The 13,651-nt window shown below is 42.4% G+C and overlaps 1 protein-coding gene across 9 annotated transcripts in view; it reads right to left on the bottom strand.

The window, feature by feature from the left end:
• PLCE1 (phospholipase C epsilon 1) overlaps window positions 1-13,651 on the bottom strand; it is a 321,468-nt gene that overhangs the window by 48,751 nt on the left and 259,066 nt on the right. For all 9 annotated transcript variants that reach the window (XR_008424888.1, XM_053909742.1, XM_053909736.1 and 6 more), the window contains 5 exons: window positions 12,283-12,344; window positions 12,035-12,200; window positions 8,339-8,446; window positions 7,110-7,226; window positions 4,953-5,111 (listed from right to left, as the gene is read on the bottom strand). Coding sequence is in view for 8 of the 9 variants with exons in the window: in XM_053909742.1 (XP_053765717.1) it covers window positions 4,953-5,111; window positions 7,110-7,226; window positions 8,339-8,446; window positions 12,035-12,200; window positions 12,283-12,344 (612 nt within the window). In the remaining variant the exon portion in view is untranslated. The remainder of the gene's footprint in view (window positions 1-4,952; window positions 5,112-7,109; window positions 7,227-8,338; window positions 8,447-12,034; window positions 12,201-12,282; window positions 12,345-13,651) is intronic.

Raw genomic sequence — 13,651 nt, 5'->3', positions numbered from 1 at the left:
CAATGACCCAGGTAATTCAGGGGTTGGTCTGAACACACTGGGGCTCTAGACACTCAATCGTCCAGTCTTGTGCGAGCTCAGATCACCAGGTCTGCACCCACAACCTACCAGACTGAAACACCTTGCGGGTATGATTGTCAGTAGTCCCTGGGAGATCGTGGGAGCTGGAAGTGGTCTTAGAAAACTAGAAGTGGGATTACACTGTTCTGTTTTTCCAACAGGAGGAAGGGGCAAATTGCGGAAATTACATAGTGGGGAGTATCAGGGTGATAGCCGACAAAATCAGAATGGATTATTAATTTGTTGGTTGTGAGAACACAGAAGAAAGAGGTGATTATCAAGGGTTAGTATGGGTTTACTAATAACACATTTCCAGAACACTCAGTTCTTTAGATTCTGGGGAAATGTGGGCTGCAAAAGAGGAGAGCACTAGACAGGAGTGATGGTTACCTAAGAAGGACCACAGGGCTCTCTGCTTGGTAATCTGGCTCAAGGGCAACTTGGAATGAAGGCACCACTAGAAAAACTGCCAATAAATGCACTGAATATCAGAAGTCCAAATTCACAAAGAACCTTTCGTACTGTGATGGCATGCCGAAACCGAAGAAGAGCAAATTTAACAGAGATAAATGTGAGGCTCCTGCCCATGAAAGATTAAAATCAATGGTCAACCTGGAAAAATGGGAGACCAGCCAAAGAACAGTCCATGTGAAAATAACTGAACTCTTTTTGTTTTCCACAAACTCAACAAGAGCCCCGTGTGCACCAAAGAATTTTAAAAGTGAGAACAGTCCTAGGCTGCATTAACTGAGGTATGAAGTACAAGTGAAGAGAGGTGATGGCTTCACTGTCCTTGGGCGGTCAGACCCTATCTGGAGTACGGACTTGTTCTGGAAATCACATTTTAAGATCAGCAAATTCAAGAATATCCACAAATTTAAGAATATCCAAACATTCTTAATGGAAAGTAAAGAGTCTTAGCAGCCATATCCTATGAGAAACAGTTGACGCAACAAGAATGTTTAGTTTGGAGAAGAGAAAAGCTGGTGGGGAGACACATGCTAGCTCTCTAGGTCTGGAATTAGTCTGTGCAGCTGCAGAGGGAAGAAGTTGTGCCAAGGAGTAGGAGGAACAGGAAGGAAGGCTGGGCTCAACATAAAGAAGACTTCTGAAATAGCACAATGTATTCATTTGTGAATTGGAGGCTGTGTAAGTAACTGCAAGCCACTGCAGAGAATGGGAAGGGCAACAGCAACAACATTCAACGCATCTCGAAGACCACAGAGGTATGCACAGGGCGGCTGTGTCTACCTGGCAGTCAGGAGTGGGCAGTAGTTGCTGAGTAAACAAAACAGCACGGAGGAACAGTGTTGTAGAAGAAAAAGCACCCTGTGCTGGGTAGTGAGTTACTGATGCATCATCTGAGGAGGGCCAGGCAGTGGGGAACACATGCTAATGTTTTAGTTGAATGACTTCTTAACAAAGCCCATCAGCGTAGATCTCATGGCCCCTGGAACCCTCATAATGGCAGGCTTTCTGGAGCAGCTTTGAGAGCACAGACCTGGACACAGGGAAACCTAGCAGAGGGCTCAAACTGGTGGCCCTCAGGGCTGACTTCACCTCCAGACCAGACTGGTTTGGCTGGCACAATGTTTTAAAAAGAATTCAATTAGGGGTGCCTGGGTGGCTCAGTCAGTTGAGCGTCTGACTTCGGCTCAGGTCATGATCTCACACTTGTGAGTTCGAGCCCCATGTCAGGCTCTGTGCTGACAGCTCAGAGCCTGGAGCCTGTTTCAGATGCTGTGCCTCCCTCTCTCTCTGCCCCTCCCCCACTCAGATTCTGTTTCTCTCCCCCCCCCTCAAAATAAATAAACATAATAAAAAATTTTTTGAAAAGAATTTAATTAGAGCTGTTCATTTATGAGGGCATGCATGCTCCACTCTGTCTTGGCTGCTTCCAACTGTCATGTAGCCACCTGTCCCCTCATATTTATGTTGCTTGACCCCTGAGGTTGGGGGGTTTTGCAACTCTTGGCCTAGAGCTGTGTGCCATCTTCAAACTGTGTGCCTCCAGGGTACACAAAGACATCTAGGGATGTTCAGCTTCATATATTTTTAAAGGAATCAATTTCTAGATTCAGTATCTTCAACTTCCGTGTGTACTTTTCAAAAAACAGGACTGCCTGCAAACAAGCTTATGGTTGGCTGGTTCTCCCTTCCCCATGCTCTTGTCCTAACTGTTCTTTTCTGGCTTTATAAAAGGAACGTATAACTTTCATTTACCAATAAAAAAATCTGTGATGCATGAGATGAGATGAAAACCACCTAAGGCAGCAAAGGGTCACTGGAGAATGCAGGGCTCCTGAGAGTCTGGAGAAGCTAAGGGCAGGTGGGGGGGATCTTATTTCATCTAGGCAACGAGAATGTTCAAGGCTTCATGACTTTCTCTCTCTTTCTCTCTCTCTCTCTTTCCTACCCTCCCTTCCCTTCATCTGTCCACCTATCTTAGAAATAATATTCAAAAGTGTGATGGTCATCTTAGGGTTAATACAATGTTTACTTGAGTGAAAAAAAAATAAAGTCAGACTTTTTCTGACCAAACGTCATCTGGCTGACTGTGCTGATTTCTTTGATAATGAGGACTGTTTTGTACATTATATTGATATATAGTTAATGTCATCTGTATTTACATATAATAAATATTACGTTTGAAAACATATCCTTTGTAACTATTTACACTTGTGATAAAATTTCTAATGTCAACTTAAAAATGTATGAAAAGGGGAAAAACGTGTGAGAGTTAGAGTTTCTTTTTTTTTCCTTCAAAGTTTTATTTAAGTTCTGGTTAGTTAACATATAGTGTAATATTGGTTTCAGGAGAGGAAAGTTTTTCAAAAATCTTTTAAGCGAATCTTGAGCAAAAAAGGTTTGCCGGGCATAGTTCTAGAGGATCCATGGTAATCCTGAGCCTCTCCAGTTAGGGCAACACTGACCAGTAGGGATCCCTTGGCTGGAATGGTTTGGGGCACTTTCTGTAAGTATCTGTTTTCAGAAGGGTAAGTCTAAAGATGATGGAGCTTCCGGCCTCATCCTCCCCTGCCCTGAGGGCATCTGGAGTAACTGGGCACATGGTGAATCACTGACTTTACTAAGTGATGTAACATAAGCTCCTAACTCAGCCTGGACTTTGGGCCGTCTGGAATCCCACTGCAGGTGAGCGGGGCAGCCTGGGGATTGCCTGGTACTTACTCAGCAGATGACAAGATTCTTGAAGGGCCCCTCAGGGAAGCAGTAATGTTCTAGGAATGGCAAGATATGCTGGAAACAGGGACTGAGATGTGGGACAATGAAATGTTTCCAGAGTGGTCTGCAATTCTGGCAGGGGTCCCATGATTCACTTTAGGAAAGATTTTGTGAGATTTTCGTGTCCGAAGAATCTTGTGCTCTAGTTACCTTCACATTCCCATATTATAGAGGAAGAAATGGAGACCCAGAAAGTTTGACTGGCCCATGGTCACGTGGCTGGTCTGTGACAGAGACAGTGACTAAAAACTGGTATCTCAGCTCTATATCTAACGCTCCTTCTGTAGAACCATGCTATATATCACTCGGCTTCAAACTCAGGCCCTTACCTGTGAGTTCTACAAATTAGGGCTTTTAGAAGGTTTGATGAATGTCCCAAATGGACTACTGAACTAGGTATAACTGGATACTTGACTCAATTTGACTTGGCATTTTTTTATTAACGACTTTGCACAAGGCTCCAAACTTGTTGGACTCATAGAACCTTCTGCAGGGGCGCCTGGGTGTCTCAGTTGGTTAAGCGTCTGACTTCGGGTCAGGTCATGATCTTGTGGTTTGTGGGTTCAAGCTCCGCATCAGGCTCTGTGCTAACAGCTCAGAGCCTGGAGCCTGTTTCTGATTCTGTGTCTCCTCCTCTCTCTGCCCGACCCCCGCCATGCTCATGCTCTGTCTCTGCCTCTCAATAATAAATAAATGTTAAAAAAAAAAAAAAAAAAAAGAATCCTTCTGCTAATTTCTCAGTTCTCTGGAAGCCTCTGAAACAGGAATGCCATAAGGCCTGGAGGCTTGGAGGTGATAGCATGGACAGAAATTAAGAGCCATTGGCCACGAACTAGGTTGAGCTCTGGATCGTCCCTGCTGCTGAAACGGCACCACTGTACTTAGCTTCGTGCAGCAACTCTTGTTGTTAAGTTTCAAAAGTGGTGTTTTAGGGTCAATAATAAAGACAGAGGCCTAAATAGAACAGATAGTTTGGCAGCTGGCATTCTGTGTGATGAGTGCAACCTGGCATATGAACTCAGTGGCCCTGGAGCTACACTTCTTCATGGATCTTTGGGCCAAAGGCTCTTTACACAAGCAGGTTTGTGATACTTGGGAAGTAGATCTCTGTGGGTGAGATCGGTATGGGAGTGCCCTGGAGTCCACAAGCTACGGTGATACCTTGTGCCAACTTCCATGCTGGGACCACGGGACTGCTGGTATTGGGATTCCACTACCGACCTCAGGAGTCACAGCCCCTGGTGCAAGTGCTCCTCCTACAGGGTGGGGTGCTTCTCTAAGGGTGGGGGAGGGTTCCCTATACAGGGGTGCTTTACCTAAAGGGAACCATGGCAACCACTTTGGGATTGACAGCTATGAAGTCTAGGTCTAGAGATAAGAGGCACACATTATCCTGTTCAGAGTAATTTAAATAATGAGATACATTCTACATGAGAAATTAATTTCATGACATAAAATTCTAGGTGAGGAAGGGGACAGTATTTATGAGTCTAGTAAAGGGAAAGCCAAAGTTCAAACTTTTCATTCCAGGAAACTCAACTGTCACAAAACTGGTTACCCTGCAGGTCTTCTGAAAGGTCAGAAGAATAACATTGATTTCTTTGTTCTGGGCACACAGCATACCCCTAGCCTCTATGATGAGAGAATACCTTTTGCTTTAAGATATCCACTGGTGTTTGGTGGGCTTTTAGCTTCTTATTTTTAAGGAGCACTTTCCTCCTAAGTTGGTCGGGTGAGGGAAGCATTGGGTCATCTGAGAAATCACTCTCAAACAGGAACTTAGCCACCAGTTTTTCTCCAAACACACTCTGAAAGGAATAAAGGAAAACACACGATCAGTGCCTTTTACCTACGCTTGGGTAATTCAAATAGATATTTCAGCTCAGTTGAATTGTTCTGCAAATCCTAGGAAGAGAAAGTAGGAAAGAAGTGGTGTCTCTCCTCCCCGCCAACAGTTTCTTACTGGAAGGAAGGGAGGTGGCTGGAAGGTCAGAAGGAGAGGTCTAGGCCATTCCCCAGGTGGGGGCAGCTCTAACTATTTAGGAAGGTCCTTTAGGGTCTGATACACTAAAGAAAGAAAAGGAGATTCAATTAGAGGCTGTGGTTTATAGAACACAATCTGTTCCAGATGTGAGTTAGATGTCAAAAGGATAGAAACCTTGAGGTAGGTAAGGAGTGGGGACGAGGTTGAAAGATAATGGGGAGAATGTGCTATACAGTCTTCTCACAAAGATTTTATGAGCATTGGCCTCTGAAGGGGAATGTGTATCTTCAAGGAGGCGGGCGGTGGGAGTAGGCACAAGACAATCCATTGAGGTGAGGGTAGAAAATACAGCAGTTTCTAATTCTAGTAAATTTTTAACTAAAAAAGAACAAAAATGAAGCTTATTAGTGTCTCATGTATCTTTGCCTCATTAATGGAGTTGAGAAATGGGTACCACCATTTGGCAAGAGCACCTGTTCTGTCTGCACACGTTTCTTCGTAAGCTGTCTTTATCAGCTGCTACAGCCATTAATATCAAACACTGAAGTAATAAACTAAACTTAAAACCAGACATACAAGTCACAGATCACAAAAATTTAAAAAACAATGAATGTCTTCAATCACATTACTCCCACTGAAAACAGTAATACATTTATTGTTAAAATTTTTATGAGACCAAAAGGGATTTTGTACCATTAATAAATAATAGTATAAGAATAATTCTTTACTTCATCTTTTTATGTTATTCCCTTTCATATTCTATTTTTGTGTGTTTTATTAATGTATAAAATATGTTAATAAGTAGGATATATGTATAGTTTATGAATAAGTCAATAAGCGTACAATAGGAATACATATACTACAGTATTTTACTGATGGATACAATCAAAAAAGTTGAGGAGGAGCCTGAGTGGATCACTAGGTTAAGCGTCTGACTCTTGGTTTTGGCTCAGGTCATGATCTCAGGGTCGTGAGACTGAGCTAGGGCTCTGCACTGGGCATGGAGCCTGATTAAGATATTCTCTCCCTCTCTCTCTCTCTCTCTCTCTCTCTCTCTCTCTCTCTCTCTCTCCCTCTACTCCTCCCTACCAGTCACACATGTGCATACATTCTACTTCTCTAAAAAAAAAAAAAAAAAAAAAAAAAAAAAGTTGAGATCATTATTCTAAATGATGGCAAAAAAAAAAAAAAGTCAATATGAAAAGCTAATTAGTTTTGTTGGCATAAGTATTTGGGGACATTTTCCTCTGCCCATGCCCCTCCCTCCTCCTGATAGCCTTATTTCCATAAATGCCTCAATCAATGGAGGAAGGGGGAAGAATAAAGGAATATTTTCCCCTAAATCTGTCTGCATGATAGTTTGCCTATATAAGGAAGAACCAAGTGTTATAGCAACTGTTTTGGCTGGTCTAAGGTCTTTGCCAAATTGGATCCCTCTATCTGTAGTGTTAGACACAGGAAAATTTCACTTATTTGCCCTGAGATATTTTCAGTTTTCCACATACAACTGACAGGTGACATCCCAGCATCCCTGATTTGTGGTACCAGAAGCATTGGAGAGTTGGTCTCTCCTTATCTCCTAAGGCTTTCTGGATGGAAATGGTTAGGAGACCACAGAACAATGCTTCTATCACTTCAGCTGAAAAGATGGACCATTCAAGAGAAAGTCCAAGCTCCCATGGCAATTCTTAGCTCTGAGGGACCCTAATTGTGCTTCATGGCTGAGGTCCAGCTGTCATGTGGTCCATGGTGGCTCCATATAAAAGCAACAGTTAGAAGACAAAGGCCAAGATACCATCCTGCCTCTTAGCTTATAGCTTACCTTGAAAATTTCTGCCATTTTTCGTTGCTGAGGCAATGAGCAGTGGTTCTCAATCGATATGATGATGGGCAGGTCAGAGTTGACAAAGGCACTGCGTTCAATGGCTTCAACCACCTCCTACGGGAGCCAGAAGAGCTCATTAGAGTCCAGATGTCCTCCAGATGTATCAGAAGGCCAGTTACTTATAGCCACAGAGAGCATATAAATTGTTGTATGCAGAAAATTCTGGCCAAAATGGTTTTATTTTTTTCAAAGGTATTTTCAAATTAAGCAAGATGATAGGCAGTTTTCTGTGAATACATTAAACTGTTCATACTGAGTTTTGTTTACATACTTTATAAGGAGCTTATATATTTTATTAGTATGCCAAATCTAATAAATCAGTATGTATACTGATTACATTATAGGTAAAAGGTACTGTGTTGGTTACAGCATCAAAATGATAAGGCTTAAGATACTTTTCTGTTTTCAAAGAGTTTGTAATCAATCTACTTGGGACAATAAGACATATATACATATACTCATGTGTGCACGTAAACACAGTTATCAAATCTTCCTTCTCTCAATATAGAGTACAAAAGTTTCAGGAGAGATGAATAGGAAGATGAGCTAAAGAGAAAATGCATTTTAGCTATCCAGTCTACATATAAGACAGAAATAATAGTATTCCATTCCAGCCCGGCCACAGTTCAGAGAAAAATGATTTTACACAACAAAAAACACTGAATGAGGATAGTAATTGCACAATGAATGAATAAACTATCTAGAATTCGAAACAATAATCCAAGGAGCCTAGTCTTCCTGGGTGACCGACCTCCCCAAGTAGAACCAATTTTCATTACTTTGTAATATTATTTAATCATCTCCCAACACATGATGTTGGTCTTTGTCAGCAGGACACCAGGATAAATGACCTTTAATTCCTGTAGCAAGAGCAAAGCTCCTGCCTTTTATATATCATCTTAGGATGTAAAAATTGCAACAATATAATTACAAGGTAACTCATTTCAGGTCCTGGTTATTAAGCTCTGGTTGAGTGAGAACTTAATGGGAGTTCTAGATCAACTCCCAGAAAAATGGACATGTGCACATCCCATACAGTTTCGGGAAGTCTACAGACTCGGGACAAGAACCCCAACTTAAGGTGTGATTGGAAGAGTCACTCACAGAAAAGGCGCACAAAGACAGTGACTCCCTGATGGGATTTAGGGACCGTTAGGAAGCGTTACCTTGAAGGGGATCTTGGTTGTCAGCGTGTGTCCATGATAGATGATGGGCAACCCGTCGTCTCCATCCCAACAATCCAGCTCTACACTCCTACAGCCTTGCAGGAGGACCTGTGTGATTAACGAACACATCCAGCCCGCATGAGCAAAGGGACACAGGGCCTCAGATGCTGCCCGGCATGTGCTTCTACCTATCAGTGTTCACATTCAGGAGGGTGTAAGATCTAAAATAAATCCTGCATTTGGGCCAAAAGCCGCAGTTCATTAGGGGAGACAACAGATGATGGTGGAAAGAGTGTTTACCAGAGCTGAATACTATCAGAAGGTAAAATTTGATAGCAAAACCATAGGACTATTTTCCCAGCGACTATGGTCCCTTGAGGGACCTATACACAGTACATCCTGAAATGAGAGAGCCAGGCCAGTGCTCTATCTGGGCAAATATCGGTGGAGATGAAGGGGCTATTGCTGCAGCCCAAAGGAAATGAGGCCACTGATTCTTTAATGGCCTGGCTAAACATTTGTACGACTGTAATCAGAATAAAATCCTCTCTGTTTAGACCCAAATTCTGCTATCAGCTAATGCCTTCACTAGGAACACATAGCACGTTAAGACTAGAAGCAAGCAGTCCTCAAGGATTTGCCTTATTGTCTACAGAGGCAAATAATGCACAAACTGCCCTTTTCCATGCCCATGGTATCATCAGTAACCAATCAACATCCTTGCCCCTTAAGCTTTGGTATGTTTATCTCTCAACCTCGGCAGGAAAGTGCTTCAGGAAACACCCTGATGAATTAGAGGAGATGACACCTATTTGCCATCCCAGATGTAGAGCTGGAAGCAGAGCTCGTGACACGTGCTCAGGTTGCAGCTCTGTAATATTTGCTTGGAGCAGCCTCTTCCTCCGTAGACTCTGTTGTGAACTATCTTAAAAGATGTCCATGTGTTGGAAGGGCAAAGCATACCAAGAGGCGGATGTATCTATGAATGGGCCAACTCACTGGTTTAAAACTCCATGTAACTATTTCCATGTGGTAACAATCCAATACTGGGGAGAGTGGCCACTAGAGTTGCTGCAAGAAAACTCAGATTGTGGAATCCCTCATATATTTATATTTTTTATGACGTCTTTGCTAGATTCTTCCATTGCACAGCATGCAGCACCCAGTCTTCCCAGGTGACCTATCTCCCAGGTGGAACCGATTCTGCAGCCTAAAAACTCTCAAGGATGTCAGCTTCTCCCAACACCTAAAGCATCAAGAGGCGTGTTGCTTTGGGCTGAAGATGGCTGTGTCATGTGCCAGCAGGAGCATGAGGCTGCTTCATGTCTGTGGTGAGCCACACTGGGAAGAACGCTCACTGACTGGCAGCAGATGAGATGGTTTTTAGCAGGCAGAGACTAAAGGTATTTATCTAAGTCTGCCTGACATTAAGACCACATACGGCTATTGTTGAAAGTGCTGCTATAAACATTGGGGTACAAGTGCCCCTATGCATCAGCACTCCTGTATCCCTTGGGTAAATTCCTAGCCTAAATGTCCATCAACTGATGAATGGATAAAGAAATTGTGGTTTATATACACAATGGAATACTACGTGGCAATGAGAAAGAATGAAACATGGCTTTTTGTAGCAATGTGGATGGAACTGGAGAGTGTTATGCTAAGTGAAATAAGTCATACAGAGAAAGACAGATACCATATGTTTTCACTCTTATGTGGATCCTGAGAAACTTAACAAGTCCATGGGGGAGGGGAAGAAAAAAAAAAAGAGAGAGAGGTTAGAGAGGGAGAGAGCCAAAGCATAAAAGACTTTTAAAAACTGAGAATAAACTGAGGGTTGATGGGGAGTGGGAGGGTGGGTGATGGTATTGAGGAGGGCACCTGTTGGGATGAGCACTGAGTGTTGTATGGAAACCAATTTGACAATAAATTTCATAATAAAAAAAAAAAAGACCACATACAGCTAGAAGAAGAAAACCAGGGTTTGAAATTCCAGGTAAGAACAGGGCTTTTTCTCACTTCCGATCTGTCCCGGGGAGTAAGGTGAGGAGATAACTAGGAGGGCTGAGGGAGAGCAGAGTGCTGATAAATAAAGGATGACGAATCTTCACACTAGGTTTAACAACCTCTCTGAGTCTAGTTGAGGGGCTTTCATGCCTCATTCAAAGACTCTACTTGGGGTGTAATGTTAAGGAGTTAGAAAAAATCTCTTTGAGGTCAATAGGGAAGTGAAGCAGGAATTAAAGTTAGGACACTGGCCCCTGCTCATTCATTTTCCTGGGAGATACACACACACACACACACACACACACACACACACACACACACATTTCATTTCTTTCCCCTAGAACTGGAACAATAGATTTCAAACTCCTTTTAACCTTGGAATTCTCTGTGCAAATGGAGGGTCATATGTAAAGCACATAAAAAGAACAGGACTTCAGCTGCAGTGGGGGTAGGAGGTGTAGCCTTCCTACTTTGCTGCTTCCTTATCTCAGCATCCCCAGCTGAGGTCCCAGGACAGAGCACCTACTTTGAAAATCACTACTCTAGGGACACATCTTCATTTCAAAATAAAAGTACTTAGGGGTGCCCGGGTGGCTCAGTCGGTTAAGTGTCTGACTTTGGCTCAGGTCATGATCTCATGGTTTGCGAGTTCGAGCCCCACATGAGGTTCTCTGCTGTCAGCACAGAGCCTGCTTCGGATCCTCTGTCCTCATCTCTCTCTGCCCCTCCCCTGCTTGCGCATGTGCACACACTCTCAAAAATAAACGTTTAAAGTACTTTAGATTTTTAGAGTTTAAAATACATATTCCTTAGTAGATAAGCTTTGGGACAGAATTTGACCCATGGTTGAGGAATAGCTGGACTGATCAGGAGAACGAAGGAAGCTCAGCTCTGCTGGGTTTGTGTGAACAATGACAATTCTCACACTTAAACATCCTCCCCCCACCTCACCCCCAACCACACACTTCTATTCCCTGAGCCTAGGTTAGCTTCTTCCTGATGAACTCTTCTTATAGGAGGTCAGAAAACAGGCAGCATAGATGAGGAAGTTGCAGAAAATGTAACAGAAACAACTGACATGCAGATCATTGAGAGTTGGTGTTTAGGTCAAACGGATGTGCTTTTTCTAGTCCAGAGACCCTTCTAAGTTTCCAAGAACATTCCCATGAATTTAAGTGTGTAGGGACAGTGCTCATAGTCTTTGCAGATTTTTGTTCCTTAAGTTGGTTACCATAGGGATGGATTGATTATCTAACAAACTGCAAATGAAAATAAACAATATTTTGGGAATAACTTCATAGAAAGCTGTATTTTCTATTATGCTTTCCTACTACATTGTATTGATTTATTTAGCATTTAGTGAAACGATCAGATAATTTTCCCATGGGAAAATCTAATTATAGTAGGAATAGGTCAGACTAACTAGGATTTAAAAGCTATGAGTCTCAAACAAATACTTTTTTTTTTAGTGCCTAGAAAAAAGGTTAAGTATAGATAGGAGGGAGAAAGAAAACAAAAAGAAATAGACAAAACAACAGCGTGTATAGGCAGTTTCCCACACATCATGTTTCCTCACATTTCACACATAATAGTTTGTAAGTTCTTCAAAGGAGTCAGAAGTCAGATTTTTTTGTGACTTACAGCAATTATAGCAATAATGGAAATCCCATGTCACGTGGAATTCTGTACCTGGCTGTAGAGTTCTACTGAGGACTCTCCTTTGAGCTGGTGGCCTGTGAGGTAGGTATTGTGTGAAGATTCAATGTAATAGTAGGAGAGGGGCAGCTGTAGTTCTTTAATGTTTTCCTGTGACTCATCATTTTTAGAGGCGAAATTATCTTTATCCATCAGAAACCTAGAGGAAACAAATTTTCTTAGGACTGCGTGGGAAAAATATGTATTCTTAAATGATGGGCAACAGATATTTTAAAGGTTACCTTGCAAATCCTTCAAATGACAGTAGGCCCTGATGACACATACTAACGCTAGGCTCGAACTTCTGCCAGGGACACAAAAAGAGTGTTATTTAGGTAAAGGAAACTAAGGGGAAAAAACCCACCACATCATTTTTTAAAGATGTTCTGTTTTCATCAGGAAACATCTAAGCCAAATATTTGAACTAATATAGTTATGTAACAGTAAGAGGTAGTTTTTTAGTCCCAAAGAAAACATTTATTATATGTGTGTTTATTATACAAAGCATATTTATTTAAAAGAAAAAGGGAGAGTGAGGGAAAAGAATACAGTTCATATGAAAACAAATGGTTATCGGCATATCCAGGTGAAAATGGGGATAATAATAGCAGCTTCCGGCAGGGCTGGTGAGAGGTGAAATGAGATGATTCCCAGAGAACACTTAGTACAGTGCTCGTACTCAACAACAGGGTAATGAGCACCCGACCATGTGATCATCATCTTAATGTCGCTAGCATTTCCGGTGATCAACTGCTGGACACTGAATCCACTGATTCCCCATCGGTTGACAGGGAGGCTGAAAACCTAGACTTGATCCTGCAGCATGTGACGCAGCCATCGTGAGTGTGTCACTCCATGTCCTACCAACCTCTAGTGGAAGCCATCCTCATATCTTGCCGGGTTACTGTGACAACTTCCCACCTGGTCTCTCTGCTTCCACTCCATCCCCAACACAGTTCATTTTCCAATGGGGCCAGAGTGACCTCTTGAGAACATAAATCAAATTATGTTAGTCCCCTGCTCAAAAATTTCCAACAGCTTCCTATGTCACACGGACTAAAGTCAAACTCCTCACCATGGCCTAAAATGCCAAGATGATTCAGCCCCTGCCTACCCATCTGGAATCACATCTACCATTGTGCCTCTGGCTTATGTGGCTCCCACTACATTAGCCTTTTTGTTGTCTCGCTCCTGTCTCAGTCTTTGAGCTTGTTCCTGCTGGTCTGGAATGTTCTTTTTTGCAGACCTGCACATGGTCTATTGATTCAGGGCTCAGCTCCACTCTCACCTCCTCAGGGTGGCCTGTGCTTACTCCTCTCAGCCTTCTGCATCACTGCATCCCCTTACTCTGCTTGATTTTTTCAGAACCCATGAATACCTAAAAGTACATTCTCTCTGTATTTGTTTATTGTCTGCCTCATCCACTAGGTGAAGGCCAGAATGTGGTCTTATTTACTACTATATTCCCAGGTCCAGGAACAGAGCCATAGTAGGAGCTAATAAATATTCATGAAATGATCAAAGAAGTTGAAAACCTAGTCTACTAATTTTATTACATGCCAGAACAACAAGAAGGTATCATGTACTGATTCCTTATAAGAGTCACTGAGA

The sequence above is a fragment of the Panthera pardus genome, unplaced genomic scaffold (genome assembly GCF_024362965.1).
Source record: "Panthera pardus isolate Hobbes unplaced genomic scaffold, ASM2436296v1 HiC_scaffold_22, whole genome shotgun sequence".
Lineage (NCBI taxonomy): Eukaryota > Metazoa > Chordata > Mammalia > Carnivora > Felidae > Panthera > Panthera pardus.
Note: the sequence above shows the minus strand (reverse complement) of the source record. Positions and strands in the feature narration are given on the sequence as shown.